The sequence below is a fragment of the Calonectris borealis genome, chromosome 3, assembly GCF_964195595.1.
Source record: "Calonectris borealis chromosome 3, bCalBor7.hap1.2, whole genome shotgun sequence".
Taxonomy (NCBI): domain Eukaryota; kingdom Metazoa; phylum Chordata; class Aves; order Procellariiformes; family Procellariidae; genus Calonectris; species Calonectris borealis.
The window spans coordinates 52,739,707-52,764,328 of NC_134314.1; the positions used below are offsets into that span (position 1 = coordinate 52,739,707).

Genomic DNA, 24,622 nt, shown 5'->3' on the forward strand with positions numbered 1-24,622 from the left:
GGCTGCCAAATCTGCCCACGGCACAGCTCACCGCCTCCTGCAGGAGATGGTTCTGGCTGGGAGGAGGTGGGTCTGGGTCAGGTAACGGCGTTCCCCGCCAGCAGCTGCGGGGCTGGGAGCTGGTCCCGCACCCCGCTGAAGGAAGCGATCGTGTTACGCGGTGGGGATGCCTGGCCCCGAACATCCTTAGCTGCGGTACGTGGTGTAAACCTGAAACCTGCTCTATGAATGCTCAGCACTGTTATATTTAGTATGCATAGCTATCCTGGCTACACAGGGTATCCTGTTTTCTCACTGCATTTTTGAGAAATGAATTATTCCTTAGCTCCACATTTGGATATGTGCGTGAGAGGAGCAAGACATAGTTAGTCTTTTTAGTTAGTATTTTTTTTTTTTTTTAATTTAAGAGGTGACAGATGACTATCAATGTCAACATGGTTTTATTAGCCATGCTGGCCTAAACAAACTTAGGACATATCCTAATAATTTAAATGAGCGTACAGCTGGATTTCACCTGTCTGGCAAGATCCTGAAATCCAAAAGCAAAATTGTGTTTTGTTTTGACATCCATATCTAGCATATTCAGAGACCACCACCCCTGATCCCACGGAAGTAGGGATCCTTCCCACCCTCTCCCCTCATCCCTTCCACAAGTACGCCATGTCGCACGCTCTGGAATCTCAGTCCACAGGAGGGCAAGACTGAATACTGCTATGGTGCTCTTTTGGTTTAATTTTCAAGGTAGCGTGTAGACTACCCAGAGTCACAGACCAGTGAATTGCTGGTCTCCCCACAGCCATACGCCAAACACCACGAAGGGGCGAGGTAGAATACAAATGGATTACCTCAGCTCTGACAGACGAGAAGCTGCAGCGATAACGCTGTCTTGGAATAGCACAACCACTGTGTATTAATAAAAAGCATGACGCACTACAACTGATATATGAGTTTGGCACGTTAGGTGGGAAAGAACATGCCTGCTTCTGATCTAGCTGGCAGGTCGTTTCTTACGTCCTCCAGCACACACAATCCACTGACAAGTATTTTATAAGATTTACATTAACAAGCCACAGTTGAGCATTTCTCCACAGACAACATATGTAAATGTTATCGTGCGAGATTGAGTTCTTGGAGATGAAAGGGTACGGCCACGGTGCAAATATGATACACGTCACAGTATCAGATGGCTCAAATACACTTAAACAGCTCTAATATCGCTCTGGATGATAACAGAAGTTACTTCATTCCTGCTTCCCAGAACCGACTGTCTCAAAGTCCCAGGGGACTTCCAGCTTTCATCCAGCAGCAGCACGATGTAGAAGCAACTCTTGATAATCCCCATTGGGACATACCCACCAGGGCGTGTTAGTAGATGTCCCCATTGTTTCTTAAATGGGTAGGGATTTATTTCTATGCTTGTGGGATACTGCAAGCTACAAGAAACTTTTAAACATTTAAACAAAAGCTCCATTATTACCAGAGGGAGTATTTTGAAACCATAAACTATGCAGATTTTCATGCATATCTGGGTGGGTAAGACCAAAGTCCATAAACTTCTTGACATGATTGAGTCAGTCTGCTTGCTATGGGCAGGGAATTTTGTAAAGGTGACTCACTCCTGTCAACTTCACTAGGTATACCTTCTACAGTTGTGATGCTATACTTAGGAGATAAACATTTCTCTTTCAAAGTCAAATGTTTCCCAAGAACTGCAGTTACTACACAACGCCGTGATACGATCTGCCTGCTTGAATCTCCTCTGCTGCAGCGAAAGGAGGACACCAGCAAGGGAGAAGCCTGATCTCCTTTCGTTCCTCTTTGTTAGCAAGTTAACGTTCTGAGTTTTACTGCCAAAACCAAACTATTGGAAACTGTCCTTCTTTCTTCTGTACCACTGCAAGAACGAGTTATACAATTAAAACAGGTTGAAAACAGAAAATCATATTTATAATTTCACAAACTACTCATTCTACATCGTATTAGATAATGGCAAGACCAACAACAGATTTTTTGAACTGTACAGCCTAGCAATAATAATACAATCTGACAATTTACAATCATCTCATAGCACTATCTGTCAAACTGGAGGACAACAGGAGCCTTTTGCGGTAAGACTTTAAGCCTTTAATTTTGCAGTTCTCTGGCTCACCTTTCAGCCAAGGAAGTATGTTTTCTTTAAAAGCTGATTGCTTTTCCATAGACCTGTGTGACCTAAGCTTACAGGTTAAAGTTCAGCGTCCATTTGTGTAAATTGTCTGCAAGACTCTGAATTGACAACTGTGCCCCTGACCAGGTCAAGCATGCAGAGTTAGAGGTCATCTTTCCAGAGCAGGGCTGTGCCATCTTGCCCAGATAAGGGTACAATGTGAATGGTAAAAATACACATTTAAATATATTTAAAATTTCATCATGTTCTGGAGAACTTCAGACACCTAAACTCGGTAGCAGTAAAACTTTGTTACAAAACCAAAAGGCTGCACACTTCCACTCCTCTTTTTTTTTTCCTAACATGCCAAGGAATTTCTATTTGTGGATGTAGGGAAGAATCTTACCAATGTAGGCTCAAATGCAGGCCATGGAAAGGACGTCTGAGCCATACATCACTCGGTAGGATCTTCGTCTGCTGATGACAGGTATGAAGAATTCCTTTCTTCAGAGCTTCACATATTGGGTTTTTTATTACTCGAGACACATGATTAGTCTTGTGGGATGGAGATTGCATAAAATACATTATTGCTGGCTACCAGGTCATGTCCAAGACTCAGTAACAAATACCTGATTTTTTTGTTTCTTATTTTAAAAAGTCATATTTAAAAAATAATGCAGATTCTCCTTTACTAATTTATTTATAACATTTACTGCTGGTGTAAGCAAAGCAAAACTCCATTCTAACAATGGACTGGGGCAAAAGTATCCTTTCTGCAATGACTTCAAACACCAGTTGGAGGTTTCACATAACTTCTTACTAAACACCATCAAAAGACATTTTAGCTAAAGGAATGCATTGCTGAATATATCATTCAGCCATGTGTTCAATGTATGCAATATACACGTAAAAGTTACATACTCTCAAGTTCTCTGTCCTCTTCAAGATACTTCGAAGCTACAAAATGATGACAGAAATGGCCTGTTACAGTCCATACAATACACTTAGCAGTATGCCAGTATACAAAACTGGAAAAACTGATCCTTAGCAGTATTCCAAGGCAAGCACATTATATAAAAATTATTAGGTAGGTTGGCATTACTTTCAGACTTCAAGTAATAATAATAATAATTATTATTTTTTTAAACACCTACTCTGGATTATCTTGGGTATCTGTTACATAATGACTGTGGTACTCCCACAGCAATTCCAGCAGCTCAGCTCTGACTGTACACACATCTTTCATAACCTTGTTGGTGGTTTTAATCTACCTCAAACAATTATTGTCCTAATAAATATTTCTTGCAAATGAAAAAATCATTGTAGCAATCATGCAATAATATTTTTCTACATTACTATAAAAATACCAAAATAAACCAAAGCTTCTGGTTTTTCTGCGGTCTTAAACAGGGGCATGAAGTTCTCTGGAACGTAAAAAAGCAGTACCTACTTGGTAAAAAAAATGTTACAGGTAAACCATCGTTAACCTTTGCTGGCTATTGGAACAGCGCTTGCTGAAGTTCCATGTTTAGCCAGATCAAATTGATACTTGGCACCAATATGATGCTTTTTGTGTTCAAACAGCACATGGAAATTACTCCTCACGCTACTACTGCGTATCGTCCAGTAGTAAAAACCCATGATATTACAGTGATTATTATTGGCATTACAGAGTGTCTGCAAGCGCCAGTCATGAAGCTACTGTATCAGGACAAAAATGACCATTCCTGTCTCAGGGAGCTTACAAGGGGTGTACAGGGAGGTGACGGATGCAGATAGACTGGAGGGCGCAATGAAACACCAGGACGGTTTTCATTAACACAATAGATACGACTGATAACACACCAGTGGCTTAAAATATTAAACTTCTGTAGACGTCAAAGGGTTTTAATGAGGGATGCAGAAGACACCTCCGAGAGAATTTTTCAGAAATTTATGCAACAGGACTTCAGGAACAATGGACAATTGGAAACAGAGCATAAAAATACTTACTTAGAAATCTAAAATGGGAGGTGTAGAGGTTGACCTGATGGGATGATCAGACTGGGAGATAACCTAGATAACTTCTTGATTTGAGTAAGAGGGATGGGGTAACCGCAGGCTTGGGCAGTCATGTGCAAGAGAAGAGAGCAGCTTTACATCTTCTGCAACAGAGATAGCAGGGCCGGGGCAGTAAGGCAAAGCAGGAAGCAACAAGTCAAAGCAAGAGACTAATGAACAACCTAGTCTGCAACTTTCTGAACGGCTGCGAAATGTATGTTGTCTAGCTGTCAAGGACAGAAAAAGAGATGACACCGTAATTCAGATCAGTATGATGAGCCTGGATTAGACTGTAAGTTGCATGACCAGGTAGGAAAAATAGTGAGAGATGCTGTAGAAGAACGAAGATTGGGACAGAGCCAACATAGGAGGTTTTAAGAAGGACATCCAAGTCAAAGCTGCCACTAAGCACAATCTTACCAACAAACAGGACAGCAGAAGCAGAAAGGAAACTATGAGGTGTATAGAGCTGGGGGTGCTTGGTTGTGTTGAGGCTGAAGCAACAGCTCTTCATCCATGAGGCGTCAGAGATGCAGATTAAGCTTTTTGGCAAAAGGCTACTTCTGTTCTCACCCTTGTGCAAAAAGGCGCATCAGAAACCGAAGCCTCTTCCTTAACGTGCAAGTAAATCCCAACCATTCCGACCCATGCAACTGTTATGGAGAAGAAAGGTGGGATTTTTGGAAGTTAACTATGCATCTGTGAAACGATGGTTAGATGGAACAGAAACACACAAACTAGCAAAGCACACAAAAACCCACTTTGAAAACCCACCAATATGCTCTAGCTCGTGCTTTCCCTGTTGTCACCTGAAATACTTGAAACCCTCCAAGGTCCAGCAGGTGGAAAAAGTAAGAGGGCATTTAGCTTTAGAATGCAGTAAACCAGCTTTTTTTCAGAAGACACATCTGTAGGATTGTCACGCAAGTAATAATGAATCTCAACAAGTGGCATCGGCTTGGTACTTTGAAGCAGAGGGCAAAACCTAAGAGAACCACTCCATCGATTCTGTTTTCCATAAGGCTTCATTCTATTTTGATAGACACATACCCATGAATATCCTCATGGGCATTTTAAAAGCTGTAATTTCAAGTCTGAGGTTTTGCAAGCTTTGTTTTGTGTGGTGTATGATATCATAAACATCCTGAATATAATTACAACTGCAATTTTGTGGGCTGTATTTTCCCTCTTGGTAGGTCCAAAGCCAATGTTTACAAAAACTTTTCAGCACGCTTATTTGATTTGAACTTTTTATTATTATTACAAATGTATATTATTTTATTAAAAAAATTCACACTGAAGCAAAGTCAATTCCATTTCATTACAACCAAGAATACAAAATAAATGCAGTGAACTCATAGTTTAGTTTTAACAGTCATTTCAAGAGTGACATCAGGACAACTTAAAAGCAGTAAACTCTCAACTCTAGAATGAGAAACAAGTATTTTGCTTTGTGGTTTTGCTAGCCCATTGGCACGGGCACTGCCGAATGTGGCCACCACAGATCTAGACTGGCCACAAAGTTTTGTGGCAGCATGAGGCGCATACACAATAATTTCTAATGAAAACTACAAAAATGAAAGATGCGTGCATGAAATTATTACGGAAAAAAATAACTGAATAGACAGGCACACTTCCACAAATAGTAAACATGGGAAAATACAACTAGAACAATTTGAAAAGTTACTACCTTACATATATAAAAAGTTCTTTAAATTGCTGTTAAAAAGGACATGTTCTGTCCAGATTTTGTGTAATACTTTTTAGTGTCTACACAAGACAAATTTTTAAAAAAATTAAATAGTATTAATTTACTACTAAATATTTAGGAGATAACAGTGCATTAAGGACTTTTTTTTCATATAGTAATACACATCGCTCCTGTCCGGCGACATTTTTTAGAAGATTACGTATGGCCTTATGTACAATACATTTATTTAATCCTAAAACAATTCTTTGCTTAATGGTGTTAAAGTACCATTCCTGAAGATTATGAAGGGGAACTAAGCTTATTATGTTTATATAAAATATTATACATATTTGAACACTTCTAGCTTCCCGCCACCCCTCCCGCTACGAATGCTCTTCCCTCCCCCTCCCCAGATACAGTGTCACAGATACAGTGCAGGACTCGCAGCTTTCCCTATATTTTTTCCTTCATTGTGCAGTTTGTGCTACATAAACTTCACCAATGCGGACCACGCTGCTCATCCCATTCATTCCCCACGCGTTTGTTTCCTCTGAGCCACGATGGGAAAAGCTGTACTCAGCGGCCCGCTCTCCCACCAGGCAACCAGGATGGAGAAGACAGCTCTGCCGGTGTCACCTGCCTCTCTCGGTACCGGTGGGAAACACTTTGGTGAGGGCGTAAAGGTTATGGGCAGAGACAGAGCTATGAGTACTAAATGAAACTGCACAGGCAAAAAATAACATAAAAATGACATGGTCCTGGCCTCCCACAACACGCTGCATGATTCACTCCTGAAAGCGGAGCGCTTTTACCTCACGGGATGGCCCCTGGAAAGCAAGGCTTCTTCCACTACGACTGCCACCCACCCGGGCCACGCGCGTCAAGCTCCCAAGAAAAGGCAAATTATTTCACCGCCAGGAAGGAACTAGAAGAGTGTGCACAGCCTACATTTCGCAGCAAACGCTTTTGGTTCTGTTCGCTCTCCTCCCAGTTGTGAGTTTGAAGGCAATGGAGGAAGTCAGCTCAGCTTCACGTGTGCACACAAAAGCTAGAGAGGAGCGGCGTGTGGTCGTGTATCGGACCTAACCAAGGCAGAAACACCAGTTCAGCTTAGAGAGAGGTTGTGGCAGTCGCTCTAGAAGCTGGAAGCGCACTCAATTAAAGCACCTTACGTTGCTGTGAAGTTTCACACTCTACATACAGAATAATCTACACCGTGATTTTGTCTTATTGGCACAAAAGCCCACCTCAATTAACCGTATGGTAACACGTCTCCCCGCCACCTCTGACGTTATATGAATTTTGATGATTAGCTGCAGGTCACAGTAGGGAGAAGAAGTGTTAGATAACTATAATGGAAAAGACAAAAGGATTTTGAGTTAACAGAAGGGAGAAAAGAACAGGAGGAGACAAAAATTACTCTGCCAAAGGTTAATTTCCAGAAATGTGACATTCGAGTCACAAAAATATGAAACAAATTGGCCAAATATCCATTAGCTCAAAGGTACCTCATCCTGACATCAGTAAGAGGGGAGACATTCCACTTACAAAAAGAATATAAGCCCAGACTCACTGAAATAAAATAAAGGAATAATTAAAATCTGTTCTTTCAAATAGTCTACTAGGGTACATACAATATGTAGCACTTCAAGGGTTACACATTGAAAGTATCCTTTGGGAGATTATTTTTCCCCAGAAATAATTTTTTCCTTCAAATTGCTTCATTTCATTTTCACCACCTTCTTACCCATTTGATGACAAAGGCAGGTTTTAGTTGCTTTTCCAGAGAAGCTGGGTGTTGTCAAAACCGCATGCTGGTAGATATGGCCAAAGCAAGCCAACTGCTCACAAAAGGTATGAAAACAACACGTGTTTGAGGAGGAAGGGGGCACTACAGGTGATTGGGAGATCAAATCCAGTAGAAACATGTATGTGTCTAGCTGTGATGAAAAGCATTCTCCTCAGAGCAAACAGATTTACTCATCTTGCTAGGTCTGATCACAACTTCAGTGTGAATGTGTATGGGTATATACAATTTTTTTGGATGGACACAGGACAGAAGAGAACACACTGCGGTATAAAAGCCTGTAACCTTAACTGTTTACATATAAACTCTTCTCACTTCACCTCTTCTCTGGACACCAGTTGTAGAAGCTCGCTGATGTTACATTGCTAGTAGCTCTCTAAACGCATTTTTCCAGGTTTTCTGCAACAAGAGCCAGCCTTAATTCTGAAGGCTGAAGGAAAAATGAAGCTGTCCCAAATTACATGTTGTGTCTCTCCGAATAACTGTGGTTGCAGAAGTTGGACAATAATCCTCTGATTATGCTTCTGAACTCTTATTTACTGGGGATTTTCTGCCAGCTACCCATCCACTTACAGTCCTTAGGCACAATCAAAACATGTTTGCTCTAGGGAAAAAGAAACATTTCAGTGCAATCAAGCGCATCTGGTGTAACTAATCTGGGTTAATCACAGCAATATGAGGGACACAGAATATGCATTATAAACATGAAAAAGGAACAATTTTCAACATGCTTTTCAAACTGCACAATAATTTATCTTAATTATTAATTCTAACATAAAATGATTAAATGCATTTGTTTTTGCAAGTCTTAGTATTTCTGTCACCTTTATATTTAGAAAACTGACTCAGGAATGTGAAAGAAAGCTAAATTTATAGAACTCTCACATACATTAATCAGCTGCTTAACAGAAAAACAAGCCCATCATCCACATTCCTACTGAGACTTGAGGGCAGTAAATTCATTTTCCTGACTATTTTGGTGTCCAGCCTGGGAAGACATTCCATTCTTCTGTTCCAACAGATCCTGAAAGCATCTCCTTTCTATGTGACTGTCCTGGTTTCATTTAAAATAACGCTTAATGTAAAACTAGTCAGAGCACGATCACTGTGATTTCAAGAATTCAATGTGAATGAGTTAAGAAATATCAGCAATCTTCTGTTTGGCGTTCAGTCCAGTAGCATGAAGCATATTTGTCGCTGCAGAGACTTGGGTGGGGTTTTTTCTTTTTTCCTTTTTCTTTTTTAAATTTTATTTATTTTTCACATTTTTTATTTTTAAGACCTCGCCTGAAAACTAGACTAATAAAAACAGAATAGTAAAATACTCTGGAACAGTAAAATTTTGCTGTTCTTGACATCCATGAGCAAAACAGTAATATCCTGTGAAAATAACATAGTGCTTTAAAAAGGTGCAATATACCTGTATAGCTAAACTGGTTTGCCTAGTATAAAACTAACTATATACAAGCTTGAAAGCCTGGGAGTTCAAGATTTTAAAACTTTAAAATCCCATCAAAGAGATTGAAAAGACAGATTTATGGCAATCACTACAGCATAAGGAAGGTGCACCAGGAATCCTTCAAAATTCCAAAGGTTAAAGAAGTTAAGTGCTGGGTTCAGATCAGAAGGGTTCATTAGAGTAACCACAATGGAGCACATGCAAGGGCAGGGAGGAAGGAAAACTTCACAAGAATCTCCTTTATGGCAATAAAGGGACAGGGGGGAGGAAGTCTTCAGTGAGTGAAGTTTTCCTTTTGTCATCGTGAATCTTAATTCTGCATCATAGTTTGTATTTTTGGTTCTTCTCATCGTTATGAACTTCATATTGCTGGAGTCTTCTGGCTTTTAGTCCGTTCCTTTCTGAGTGCAGTCTGTTAGCCCTCTCAGTACCTGTGAGACTGATGAGATTGGTGATACTGGGAGCTCTGCTGAGACGACGTGGAATAGCCCATTGTACTCTGGGACTGAGAAGATCCCTGAATGTTGCTTTGGTAACTCAGGCGTGAGCTGGAGTGCTGCAGGAAAAGAGAGTGGGATCAGGGGAATGAAACCCAGCCTGTTAGGACTAAAGGAAACTTTTAACCTCTCTGAAGCTCATTAAAACGTGACTGTTGGAGAAGCTGACTAAACAGTGTTACTGTTTAAGGTCCCATAAAACAAGTAATCAATCTGATCTGCAGTCAGCCTTAACAGCACACAAAATACACAAGGTCACCGGCAGAAGTACACCTAGAAGTACAGCATGTACACACCCATTTTTGGAAGGCAAAATACACAAGACACAAGAGTGAGCAGACCCCATTTCAAAATTTAGCTGTTTCTTAAACTTACATCTATCATTACTGTAAGCGCTATTAATGCAAAACCAAACTGCTAAGGCCACAAACACCCTTTTCAAGATAGGTAACACTAAATGTTACAGAAAAACAATTTATTCTGTTCCTGAGAAAAAGGCAACCATGAGTAAGAGTTACTCAATTTATCTAAATGAAAAAATGTCCAGTAGGATAAAATAGTATAATTTTAGGTGAGTCTTTCAACCTGCTGCCTTACCTACTGGAAGCAAGGACAAGTGCTTAAAGATGGGCATGTGTATGTGCAATAACCTAACATTATTTTCCTGAATGTTTATTTTTCCCTCCAACGTTTGGGGATGTTAGCTCAGTGGACCTGAATCTCAGCAAGCCAAATTCATGGATCATTTGCGGCCTCCAGCCTGCTGAATTTGCCCTTTTATTACTGTATCCATTCCCTGTCCAGAATTAATAATGAGCTGCAAATAACGCAAGCTGCAAAATAACGCAAGCTGCAAAATCACTTTGCATGAAAAGTACTGCTCAATGGATATGAGACTTTCTAGGAAGGTAAACCCCAATCCACAAGAAAGGAGAGTCTACAAAAATACTCAAAACCATTTGCAGTCAGCAAACAGTTTGTTTCCAGCCAAGTTAAGTGCAGGGTGTCGTGGTTTAACCCCAGCCAGCAACTAAGCCCCACACAGCCGCTCGCTCACTCCCCGCCAGTGGGATGGGGGAGAGAACCGGAAGGGTAAAAGTGAAAAAACTCATGGGTTGGGATAAAGACAGTGCAAAAGCTGTGCACACAAGCAAAGCAAAACAAGGAATTCATTCACTACTTCCCATCGGCAGGCAGGTGTTCAGCCATCTCCAGGAAAGCAGGGCTCCATCAGGCCTAACAGTTACTTGGGAAGACAAAACGCCATCACTCCAAACGTCCCCCCCTTCCTTCTTCTTCCCCCAGCTTTATGTGCTGAGCATGATGTCATATGGTATGGAATATCCCTTTGGTCAGTCGGGGTCAGCTGTCCCAGCTGTGTCCCCTCCCAGCTTCTTGTGCACCCCCAGTCTACTTGCTGGTGGGGTGGGGTGAGGAGCAGAAAAGGCCTTGACTCTGGTTAAGCACTGCTCAGCAGTAACCAAAACATCCCTGTGTTATCAACACTGTTTCCAGCACAAATCCAAAACATAGCCCCATACTAGCTGCTATGAAGAAAATTAACTCTATCCCAAGCCAAGACCAGGACAAGGATCAGGCATCTGTTCACTGTCTAGTTGATGGTTCTACTTGGCTACGTCCAAGGGTCATCAGCAAGACAGCAATTGTCTAGGAAAAGTCTTAAGAACCTACATTCTGATTAAATATCAGGATTATGAGTTACAGAAAGCCTCTGGAGAAGTTTGAGTTCTGAATGGAAATCCCACGGAGACAGTGGGTCTGTAAGAATACCACATCCTCCACAAACCAAGAACCTGTTCAGCGAAGGCAATACCCCAGCCAGTGGTGTCATCTAACCATTGGATCCCAACCAGGAGAGCTGCAAAAGCCTCCTGACAACTTTTCAGCTGGATGATGAAAAGCAGGAACCTAAAGTTCAGGCAGCGTAAAACACTTCTGCCCTTTGTTTCTGTATATAGCTTTATACCTTTAATTTTACATAAATTGTAAAACATATTAAACTCTAAAACATAACATTTCTTTTTCTGTGTTCTGTCTAATGTAGGAATATGAAGATTGCTTTCAAGGTGAAGCACAGTGAGGCTAAAGAGAGAGAGATAACAGTCCAATCTTGCAGACCCCTGTATCTCAATATAATATCAATGTAACTAATAGCTGTATGGAGTAACTTCACTTGTTTGTAAGGGTCAGTTTGGGAGATAACAGCTTAGCACACTGGCTTTGGAAAAGGTGTCTCCCAGCGGCATGTATGCTGTTAATAAACAGATTATGCTTGGCCTGCATGGTTAGATTGTTACAGAGTGTCTGAAACCTGGAATTTGTCTCAAAATTCTGTAAGTTTTTGCAACTTCTAACAGAAAAGAAAAAGAATTATGATAAATGCTATGACTTTATTGGAACTCGTTCTGGATGAAAAGCATCAGCTCACCACGCTAAGCAAAACACCTAAGGTCACGTAAGGAATGCTCAGTAAAATTCAACAAGGAATTCGCACTGTCATTTGTGGAAGCAACATATACTGAGGTTGGTGAACTACAAAAAAAATTTCAACAGAGACTTTAGATCACAAGGTAAATGAAACTCAAAGCCAAGGGGATCTTCCTCCTACTTCTGAATAAGATACAATGGAGTAAAACTAATGCCATAAGACTACAAGAATGCATTAACTTGCCCATGCTTATTTTTGTTCCACAGAAGAGAATTTGTTTTTAACGAAGTCAGACTTGGACAAATTGCAGACATTCCTTTCTGGAACAGAAGACAGTCAGCTAGAATTTAAGGGCAGATAGCCAAATGCAAGTGTAAAAATGGATAATCAGACCATACAATTTAGCAAGTGACATAAAGGAAACATACAGATAATCATTTTGATGCCTGTGCTGTTAAAGTTTAGAAGGAAAGAGTCATAGGAGGTGAAAAAAACAAAATCTAATTATCTGAAAAAAATTATATTTAGACTGCTAGCAACTTGTAAGGGGGAAGTTTGCCAACAATTCAGAGAGCTGTATAAGGATTCTATAATGGATATCATCAAATGCAGCACACCAGTCCTCAAATACAGACCAAAACAGGCCAGCCATAAATACTGTGTAGTCAGACAGCTGTAGTGATCTGTCCAGACCTCAAGCCTGTCTGGAACTTTTCAAAAAAGAAACCTAGTTGTCTTTACCCTCAAATTGCCCTCAATGCCTTCATGATAATTTGTAATTAAAAAACAGAAATGGGAGAAAAATGTCTGGCACTGAGAAATCAATTGTCTGTGGAAAAGGTCTGGAGGGCTAAGTCAAGGCAACTCCAGAACTGGGTTTTTTAAAAGCTACTTATTTTCAGTTTAAAACAGCCTGAAAAGACATTCTCCAAGGTGGGATCCTCTCAAAGGCTAGTAGCAGACAGAATCCCTAACGTCTTTTAAAATCTACCTTTAATATCTACCTTTTTCTTATTCTGCTTTCAACCCATTCCTGCCCCAGCAGGTATAAACTCACATGTTTGAAGATCCTGGTAAGTTCAATGCTTTCTATATTTAGTGTAAGTCACTTTTTCAGTGGAAAATATAATTCTAGTAAGCAAAGACAAGTATGCAAATCCAAAAATAATTCGGTGATACTGCTTTTACTTATGAACGCTACCGTACTGGAAAACATGGAATCTATTAAACTTTGGTCACATTAGAAACAATGCATGTCTTTGTGCATGAATCATACTGATGAACCAAAACATCATTCCTGTGCTAACATGCATTTTTTCTTTAACATTAGAAGTAGACTTAGCAAGATACTAGAATAAACTCCATACAGAACCGCTCCATACATGTGATGATATGAGGTAAAATGAAGCAGGAATCAAATGAGCGAGCCTGGTTCTAACTTCGCTTCTGCTTCTCAGGATCTTTTCAGATCTGCTTCTCACATAGGATTTAATATTGCCAAGAGCCTACTATCCTGAACTTGATCTAACGCAGCATTTACGTGCATGAAATAGTTCCACTGGCTTCAGCAAGATTACTCTCAAACATAAAGCTAAACATATATTTAAGTGCTTTCCTGGAGTGGACTAGTGCTCAACACTTTACAGGGTGTAGCAGATAGGACTCGTACTGGTATTCTATTGAAAATTACTAACCACAGAACAAAACCTTTTTACTTTAAACCCACATTTTTATCTAGTATATCATAGCACGCCTGCTCAGGTTACATGAGAAATTCATTAAAACATGATCTGTTCTTGCAGTGGAGAAGGGGGAAAATGACATATTGGCCCTACAGTATCAGAAGCAGCAAAAATTCAAGAGGTACCTGATAATCTGAAGGCATGACAGGCCCGCCTGAGTTAGCGCCTGAAGGCCCTATGCGTGGTTTCTTGTTCGGAGGCACCTGGTTGAGGCTGGAGTCCTGGCTGTGCTGGAGTCCTGCGCCCGCGCCCCCTCCTCCCGCGCCAGCACCCCCGGCCGTCCCGTTGGTCTGGGTGCTGTTCTGCTGCTGCGGCTGCGGCTGCTGCGGCGCTGCCTGCGGCTGCTGCTGAGGTGCTGTTTGCTGCTGATGTTGATTCTGCTGCTGTTGATTCTAGGGGAGGAAGCGACACAACACGGTCACTTGCTCTGAACTAGTTTGTGAGCTTTTGGAGTTGCCAACCCCGGTGCCACCGCGCCTGTGGAGAAGGAGGCAGGCCCGCCTGCTCGATGGGAAAACACAGCAAGGCTGCCTGTCGGGAGAAACGCGTCCTTGCGCACTTTGTGGGGGTAGCACATTTGTGGTCATTTTGGTTTTTTAACAAAGCAAGCTAGACTAAAACTGGAAGGACAGTCCAGTGCCTCCTACAGCTAGCCAAGCGCTCAGAGACGAGGATGGAAGGAACCATTTATAAAGCAGTAATCGCCTCATGAACTGAATCAAAACCCCCAAAATTTCACTAGTGCTCAGTGGCAGATGTGGTGAACCACAGTAAATTATTCCAAGTGCTTCAACAGCCTTGTTCACTCAGAATCAAAACCACTTTTCAAACTTTCACAAATGACACTTTACAATAACCCGGAGGAGGTTAGCAGCATTATTGCCAGAAAGGTAAGCAAATTGAGACCAGAGAAATGATATAATTTCTTCTAGGTTGCAAGGAAATTCTGTGGCAGAACCAGAAATGGGTTTCATTACTGTTTTGCTCTCCTGTGCTTTTAAGTAACTTGTAAAGAGTGGTATACTGGGAATACGGTCCAGCATGGTGTGCTAGGTATAGGGTCAGAAAATCTTATTGAAATAGCAGAAAAGTGAAAATTGACCAGAGACAAATAGTTGAAGACAAAAGAGGAGGAAACAGCTGAAGGAAGAATCTGGCAAGGGAAGGAGAAGACATGCAAAGGAAGAGAAGCCAGTCAATTAAGATGACACTGGGACCTAGCAGGAAGAGACACAGAGAAAAGTGCCACGAAAGGGAGAAAAAAGTTAAGAAGGGGAACACAAGAGCAAAAGACATTGTACTCTTCTGGCTTCAGAGGGCTACAGACTAAAAAAAGTATTAGGGAACTGGAGGGAAGGTTAGAAAACCAGCAGAGTGCAACTCTGCCCTCCACAGTTAGACAGTTACAAGGAAAGACCACCCATTTGTCTGCTTTCGAGCACCAGGGATGGCTCCTCCATCAGAGCACTAAAGCACATAAGAGAATTGCAAAGAAAAGCAATTTCACTGCAAATGTGAGATATGCCACTTGTTCATCATGGAAAAAACCTACAATTGTCATGGCTTGAATTAGAAAGCCTTACTACCCTCCCCCCCAATATACTGTATGGAACATTTCAGGATAGTCTTTTTTTCCTAGAATATTTGCTTATATAATTATCAAAGCTTTCGTATGGCAGCCTTTTATAAAAACCCCACTTTATTAGTTTCTCAGAAATCATGACAACCAGTTGCCACTAGCAGAAAATTCTTGATGCCCCCAATCACCAAAAGGCATTTAGTTACCTCAGATAAATGACATAAAAGATCTGTATCTATGCCATTCATCACAACTGGCTCCCAAATTCACTCAGATGAAATCTGCAGTGATGTGTTCATTTAAGATTACAAAGAAGCCTTGCATCTTCAAGGACTTAGAGGTGGCTTGCATTTCCATTTCACATTTAGCAAAACCAGTAATAATGTATCCTCTGCTTGTAGCCCTCAAATCCCATCTGAGTCAGATTCTGTTTCCCAGGAGATTTAAACTTTAATAATTTTAAAAGTTAATCAAGGTAGCTTGTAAAAAAAAAATTGTTAAGGAGCAATTTATCTTTTCATAATGGTTTGAGCTTCACTTATTCAAACAAACACCGATAACTAAGGCAGTATTTGTGCTAGAATTCCAAAATTTGTGTTTTCATAGGGGTGTTTGGATGCAAGTGAGGTGGTTGCTACTGTGAGAGCTGAAACCCTCACAATCGTGAGAACTGGAACTCTCACAATTAAATACAACAATTTGTCGTAGGTCCCATGTTTCGCACTTTGGATATTACACAAAATTTACCTGACTAGTCTGAGCTTGCTCTTCTGTGCAGCTACTACTGCCACTGCCTGGGTAGAGACTCAGATCTACTCTGTCAGGCTCTGGCTGGGGTCTAGCTGCACCACCTTAGCGCACAAAAACAGCTTACGCCAGCAAAAACATTGTCCTCAGGTCAGTCTAGTTCATGGTGGTTCCTAAATGAATAAACTTGTAAAAGGTCTACAGTTAGCAACATATTACCACGTGTAATCTCTCAGGCACAAATTACCAAAATGAAATTCCAGTCCTACCTAGACCCGAACCCAGCAGAAACTTGCCTAGCAGAATTTGAATGAGAAAAGAATCTTTTCACTTTGTTTTACAAACACTCATTTTAGCTTCGCTGACTAGCAATTAACCATTTCAAAGAACGGATGATTATGTTAAAGGTTATTCAATTCAGATGCAAGTTCTAAATAAACAAACACAGAAAACTCCTCTAGGTTTCCAAAGGACTATACAGATATTTATGGTTTTAAAAACAAACCAGAAACTAACACTATTGAAAAAAAAAAAATCCTTTCACTTGCAACAACATCATAAAGAAACAAAACATGGCACAGATCCAACTTTCAGAATATCCTTTACCTTCGCATTTTCTACACTGTGGGAACACATTCAATGAGTAATGCGAGACTTACAAATTACCTAAATGGTCTGAAAAAAGTTTGATTTGGAGTGTGCATAAATACGTGACTGTCCCCCACAATCTCAAAGACCACTTATATAATAGCTGTTTTGAATATAAACATGCCATTGTTTCCCCCCCAACACTCCCAGGAAAAAGACAGATATTTGCTTTTAAATATACTGACTTAACAAAAGCCAGAGTCATTTTAATTCATAAGGTTTGTTCTTGTTTTTGAAGCTGTGAGAGTTGAAGCAAAGCTAGTAACTAAATTACAATCAAATCAGTATCATTGTATTTTTGTTCAGGTGTCTGTTTCCTCTTTTTGCAAAAACTATCTGGACACAAAAATCCAGGAGTTACCACTTGTTCTCAGTACAGAAGAATCTACAATATCTGTTCCGAAAACAAAATTTGCTGTCTGAAATGTATTGTGATAGGCATACTTTTCAACGCAGCAAGTTTCTCATGTTACACAGAAAATCTGAAAACAGAAGATGCGTGTAGTCAAATGGTTTCTCCAAAAGATTAACTGTCCTTCTCATGTAGTCCTCAGATAATCACAGTTTAAGGCTGTTTTCTTCACATTTTGCTAGCTATACATTACTGTTGGTGTCTCACTGTACACTTTTAAGTGAAAATAACAAGCTGTTTCATACACTATAGCACCATTGTCCAGTCTTCACAGCATGATGGGACAATCACTGCGGTCACGTAGCACAGCTGAGCTACACGCACAAAGCAGGTCAGATTATGTTGCAAACATACCAAAGTTTACTACGCACACAAACAAGTTGTTACCCATGTCTATGGAGCTATGGGAAAGAGTATTCAGAGCAGATTGTCGCTACCAGAACAGTTCACGGTCCTTATTACTCCTTTGTCTGAGGGCCCTTAAAACATGATCAGGAAACTGTGTGCAGATGGATGAAGTGTTCTGATGTTGTGCCAGAAGCTGGCTGCAACTATTTATTTGAGACTCTGACAGCCATCTACTTTCAAATGGCTGGGTGTATGCCAGTCATACAATGGAAATGCCATTCTTTTCATGTGATCACAATGTATTTTCATCATGTGATGCAGGAGGAGGTAGCAAGGTCCTCTTGGAATGGTGGCAGCTGAAAGCAGGCTACTGCTGACAGAACAACCCATCCATCTCATTCCCCACATGTCAGGGCAAACTGTGCTGGTGATACCACCTGAGAGACCCCAAAGTCATCTGATACTTTTAATCTGTCTGGGGAGCAGTTTTAAGAGAGCCTTCCCTGGGAAACACATTTTTGGTTAACTCTTCACATCTCATTAGTTTTCATTTGGTAGCACCATGACTCTTTCTTATTGGATAGTTAAAAGGGGGGAAGAAAAAAAAAAAAGAAAAAAAAGGAGTTTATTATACCTTATCCCCTTTCTCTTCAGGCTCATCTTCATTGAGGAATTCTCTTTTAGGATATGGAATCTGACAGCCAGCAAATACACTGAAACACAGTAAACAGTAAACACTCCACAAAGATGTACATATGACATACATTTACTTAATGCTATATTAAAAACAAGCGACTATAAACACAATTTAATTTCTTGTATTTCATGAATCCTGTTCCCATAAGTGAGTGGCACTGTGAGCACCCAAGACAGAAGCAGGTACCAGCAGCTAGGTGCTGATCATGTCAGATCTCTGCTGTTGGCATGAGGCCATCATTTAGAAATCATGGCATGGTTGAGCATGCCCACATGCCAGAACGACCACTTGTTGATCCAGATGGCAAAATGAACAAACACAGCGTCAGAGGTTCCACAACACCTAGTTGGAACATGCATGGCTCACTGAATAAAGGGCCTGATCCAAAGAGTATTAATGTCTTATGAGCCCGCCTGGGCTTACAGCAGGCTTAAATACATTTGCCAATCACAACTGCAGAGTTACTTTCAATTAGCTTCTCAGGTTTTGCTTAGAGAAAAAAAGACAGCTTTTAAATTCATCTGGCTAATGGGATTTGAAACATTCCTTAATGGTTATGGCAGAGACTTTATCATAATGTTATCCTGTAATCCATGGGGAGCTATAGCTCTACATAGGATAGTATCAGATAAATACTAAAAAGAAAATTACTGGTAGATCTTGACCAGTATCAATTTCTTAGATTTCTGTGCCAGCATTCAGAATACAATCAACGTGACATGATTTTTAAAGTGTGTAAACAGTTCCTAATCTAGATGCTATGTAGTGTTTGGCTTATCCAAACAGAAAAAGAAAAAGAAAGAAAAAAACCCCAACTAGTCTCAACTAGACTCCGTTTGCGCTCCAGTGGCTGTTCCCTCCTTTTAGTGTTGCCTGCTAGCTGACGAAGCAGTGAAAGCAAAGGTGGAAGTCTCCCTGCATCCAGCTCCTATGGATCATAATGCTACGAACCACCACGCTTCTGAAAACTGGGAAGAGAAACTGGAAGAGGAAAGTCTGCCAGTAGGAATTGAATGTATCATTTGAATTTTTCATGATAATAAAATATATAAAGAAATAAAATCTGTACTCTCAAGCCTTCTGAACAAGGGACCTGTGGGATTTTAGGCAGTCATTGATCTCTTCACTTTTCTCTCCTCATACTGTTACCCTGTGCAAGAGGGCATGGGAAGGGGCTGTAGGTCAGAGAACTGTCCTAGTGCTAGGGAGAGGCACAACGAAACCAGGCAATGGAGAACAAGGCTCTGTGAGGCCGTGTAAGGCAGAACAGAACAGGGCACAGAGTAATTCTCCAAATACTGCAATAACATTGTCACGCTAGCTTTGGTAGTACGTTCAGAATTACAACACTAGGGCAGAACTGGGTTATTGTCCACGACCGCTCAGTTCTGGCACCAGTAGGTACAGACACTTCAGTACTACACTAATAGTTTCTACTGACCATGCCTGAGCTACTACTTCTTGTGGATATAGGTAGATATCCGTGAATTTTTCAGCTATCATCTCATTTCAGGGATTAGCATTTAGCAGAAGAAAGACATCCTGAAGAGCACAGAAGAGGGAATACATACTCTGATGTAGGCAGAGGATCCTCTTGAAAGTAGGGGTCCTGCAAAGCCTGCTCTGAGGTAATTCTCTTTGTAGGGTCCATAGTAAGAAGCTTCTGAAGCTGCAAAGCATAACATTAAAAATAGTAAAAAGCTTATCAAACTATCATTTTTCAAACTATGACTTTTATATGTCTTGGATTGTGGATTGTTAAATTATTTGTGGCTTGTCCAGACAAGCCTAAGTTAGCATTGCTTGTTCAGTAAAGTTCCCAAGAACTAGAATGCACATCCATCAAAGCATTAGGGCTGTGAAGCACTTCTCACGTAAGAAATACAGTTAAGTATCAGGCAATATTAATTGCTAAGGCTGAACTGCTATGCTAAAGTGACACTAAATTCAGCTATTACAGGTTCATAAAACATAACTTCTAAATAATGGTGCTTTGTTGTGGCACATATACAGCTTTTATACTGTTCTGTACTGCTGACACAACAGGAAAAAAGTGACAGGAGAGACTGAACATGACCAGGACTCTCCATATAACTTTAGGGATGGAAACAATAAATCTTCATCTCTCGTACTGGTGACATTCCACAGTCAGAGCACTCTGCCACTCACGAGCTCTCAATCCCACTCTAATTGGTATTGAAATGAGAAAGGAGGAGCAGTCCCTTCCTAGTAACCTTTCTTCCTTGCTAGGAGGAAAGCAATAATAAATTTATTAGCTAGAATGCTGTTGACTGCAGCAGGCTATAAAAGAGGATTACAACACATTAGTAGTATGAAACAGGAATTATAGGGATAACATACCATTTCTAGTTATTTATTTATTCTGATAAACTCACAGTAGGAAATTTGGGTGCTCAGATTACATCATACAGTATCCTGCTCTCACAATACTCTTAATTCAAGCCAACAGTGAAAATAAAATTCCTTCTGCAAAGCGCATCTTAGCTCAAACTCTATCTTCCAGGCCTCCAACAAAATTTCCCTGGATATTCAGCAAAAGAATGTGATTTTGGCATGGCCGCTTGGGACTTTTTGTTCCAATAAATCAAAAATCTGTAATACGATTCCGTATTCTATATATATGGTACAGTAAACAGCCTCAGTAAAAGCACTCATCCTGATCAAGGAAGATGATTTGCTGTATTTCCTTTCTCAATAGTTGTAGTTAACCCTTCTTTGTAGGTGAGGTCTTATAAAATTTTCTGTACTTTTGCCACTTCCTTCCCACCTCTCCTTATTCCCATACTTTATGTGCCATGGACCCCAATAGACTGACAACACAACAAAGAGCCATTTGGGCTGTCTCTCCACCTATCAGTTCACCTGCAACCAGCTCCTGAATTGATTCCTGCTGCTTGTCCAGAAATACACCTCAAGATGGTCCTGCATTGCACACACCTGGAGAGTTTGCATGGCACACTTATTTACTTTGTTTTGTGTTGTCAGATAACCCTTAACCCTATGTTTCCTGCATATCTTAACAAATTCAGCCTCTAATGTTGGCTCTGTACACAGTGACCGCACATGATACAATGAATACAAACAACAGTTTTGGTATTCAGCATCTTTATTTCAAATCGCCACCTTTCCCTACATGTAAAATTTCTGTTAGTTTCAGTGGCTTGTGACACCATTACAGGCAATGCAAATTTCTTCTCCCCAGTTCCTCCACCACGACCGCAGGGACAAACACTCATGTTCTGTATAAAGTGACTCCTGGTCTTCTGTACCAGATGTGCTCATTGACAGACAAGTACAGGGCATCAGCTTCTGCCTCCTGGACTCCTTCCTCAAAACTGGCTGCTTCAGTACTACTCAAGAGAAAGCTCCTCCAGCTTTCTGCCATATAGCACCCTCATCACAAGCTGCCTCCAAACACGTCCTGTATTCTTTGTAATTCAAAGATAAGGCCACAGCAGAAGATCTGAAGATATTCTGGACCTTTTAATGATCTGCTCACTCCCTTAGTAATTCCCCTCCACCTCAGAGGATATAATCAGTTTGCCCATTCTACACACAAGATCACTCCAAGTGAGATATCCTGCCTATCAGTGATGCTACTGTGAAACAACTTTCCTTGACAAACTCTGGTTTTCTGTAGCTTCTGTTGCTCCTAGGAGAGTGAATAAAAAATGGCTGCACACAATTTGCTTTCAGGGTAGCAGCTGCTACACAATATAGAAAGCCTGTGAGACTGGACTTCATCGACAGTGTCAATACTTCTCAGCAGCTCTCAAGATTGCTCGCTGTCAGGCTCTACTGGCCTGACACAACAGCTATAAATATTATGCTTGTAACTTTTTCAGGACAGCAAGAGCAGATGCCTTCTCCTGGATGGAAAACATTCTGCCCTTCATGTAGATATTAACATTCAATGTCAATCAGCAGAGTGGCACAATATCCTCCTCTTTGTCAAGAGTCACTTGCTATCCTGCACTGGTCTACTTGATGCCATATTTTCTCTATGCGCCACACTTTCTGTACTTATTAGCACAAAGTCTTGACCAATGAAGGTTACAAAGTAGATGTCTTCAGAGGTCACCTTGCAAGATGGAGGTTACCTCAAAAAATAACATAACTACCTTGGATATGAACAAGGAGTTTTAGGGGGTCTGCTTCAGAATACATGTACCTCCAAGCTCATTAGCAGACACATTGCTAATCTCTTGATTTGGGAGAGCAATGCACACTTTTCCTTCAAGATGTGCTGCTTATTTCACAAGATAAGGCAGGTACTGAGCCTCTTTGCTGTAGCATGGTTGTGGCAATTTAGGTATATGGACCTCCTCAGCGCAGCAATGAGGTATCAGGAAGGTTGCCCACGTTCCTGGGCATTCTTGCTGCAGAGCTCTGGGAGACTGACCTATTTGAGACCAGCCTCCATCTCTGTGGTTGATCACTAAACCACCCTTATTCATTCCTGATTACGAACAGTGAGAACCTACTTTGCTAAGCGAATTGTCTTCTTCGTGATGTTCAGAAAGAGCCCTTAGACTTCTGGATATCTCAGTTCTCATTCTCACAATTATACAGTGGAATACATAGGTAGACAGCTATCTATTTGTTCAGTCATCCTGTAATAACCTTGTCTCACTACTTCTCCATCATGAAACATTCCTTTGTCTGTGTGTCTATATACATATATATATATAAAAAAATCTATAATATGCTATAGGATGGCAAAATATGTATATATATTTTGCCACCCTATGGTTAGTTTTGTGTTCTTTAGAGATCTGGTTATTTCCCCCTGGAAAAGCAGCCTACCCACCCAAGGTGACTCTCAACTTAGTGTTCATAGTTTTGATGAATTAAACATACAAGCTGACGGCAACCCATTTGCTTCTTTGCCTTTCCACCAGGCTTTCTGGTGGCTTCCACCTTTAGTAGGAAAATGGGGAAATTCAGGTGCTAACTAATGATGTCTCCTACAATTGTTGTTTTTTCAGTTAGACTCCAGATCATTCCAATGTGTGCCCAGTAAGTTGAGTTTAAGAAATTGCATTTATTTTTTCTTGAAGTCTCACACTTGTTAGGTGAATGCTTCCCCTTCCACCCACTTGGGACCAACCTATTCTGTTTCCACAGCTATTTGTGTCATCATCCAGCAGCTACTAACAAGTCAAAGAACAAATTTTTGCCAGGACCTAGAGAGAAGACTGCTATGCTGAATCTGTAACTAGTGATGAAAACAGACCACTAGAACTCAAGCTTCACTAACAGCCTCATTACAGAGACTCCCTGTTCACAGCACTAGCAAAGTCACTTTGAACTTCATTCCTAAATTTAGACAGCACTAAGTCATCACAGAGGCATCCAGAAATGATGCTGTATTAGACAGAGCAACTCTGTATTCACCTACAATGAATGACTCAACTAGGTAACCAGCAAATACATGTTGAGGGATATTTTTTGGAATCGCCCACAGAATAGAGATGGACTATTGACAGAGGAAAGAAAAAGAAAAAAAAAATTAATACAGGAAATAATTAAATTTCTCCTTTCCTCTTCCCTTTCTTCACAAAACTCTTTAGCTCTTGGGATCTCTTTAGCTCTCTGAAACAACACGGAATCAAGGGATGTATAATACTCACTGTCCTATTTGCACAGCAGACCTAAGCGTATACGAGTGCCTTGCAGATCTTAATTAGGTAAGGCCTTCAGACCTTCAATACCAGCACTTTAAGCACACTCTCAACATGAATGTATATGAAGAAAACACATCTCAAAAGTGGCCAGTTAGTGATAAATAGCTTTCTTTAACATTGGTGTTCATTAGAATGAGAGAGAAGAACAGACAGATATTACCATTAAAAATGCGTTTCATTCTTATCATCACAGTGATTTTCAAGTTGTACCTACCAAAAGAAAAACTTTGCTGTCAGGCTTGACTTTGTGTTTCTCCATGTATTTTATGAGGCTACTATTGGCATATCTGAAAAATACAGTTAAACAAAGACATTTCTGAAATAATACAGCATTAAGAATATGGAACTGTACCAAGTGATCACAAAAACATTTACCAGCCCTTAATAAGTAAACTGTAAAAAGCACTGCTATCAGAAGACATGTCAGATATTTATCTAGCAGTTGCACACATAAGGTGTGCTTTTCACTAACAGGAGTGGTATCAACTGTGTAAGATTATTTCCATGGAACATGCAACTTTTATAGTGTATGGATAAGCTGTTGACATGGGCACATGACAGAAACTCAACTTGGAAGTTTATACTCTAGTTTCCTAAAGCAACTCTGCCACAGAAAGTTTACAGCACTTTGTAACAGCGCAACAGCTAAGCTA

General features: G+C 40.5%; 1 protein-coding gene across 2 annotated transcripts in view; it reads right to left on the reverse strand.

The window, feature by feature from the left end:
- Positions 1 to 5,419: 5,419 nt before the first annotated feature.
- Positions 5,420 to 24,622, reverse strand: part of CDK19 (cyclin dependent kinase 19) — a 128,911-nt gene continuing 109,708 nt past the window's right edge. For both annotated transcript variants that reach the window (XM_075145677.1, XM_075145679.1), the window contains 5 exons: positions 24,184 to 24,256; positions 19,833 to 19,930; positions 18,199 to 18,277; positions 13,956 to 14,222; positions 5,420 to 9,698 (listed from right to left, as the gene is read on the reverse strand). In XM_075145677.1, the coding sequence (XP_075001778.1) occupies positions 9,567 to 9,698; positions 13,956 to 14,222; positions 18,199 to 18,277; positions 19,833 to 19,930; positions 24,184 to 24,256 (649 nt within the window). In that variant the 3' untranslated portion in view covers positions 5,420 to 9,566. The remainder of the gene's footprint in view (positions 9,699 to 13,955; positions 14,223 to 18,198; positions 18,278 to 19,832; positions 19,931 to 24,183; positions 24,257 to 24,622) is intronic.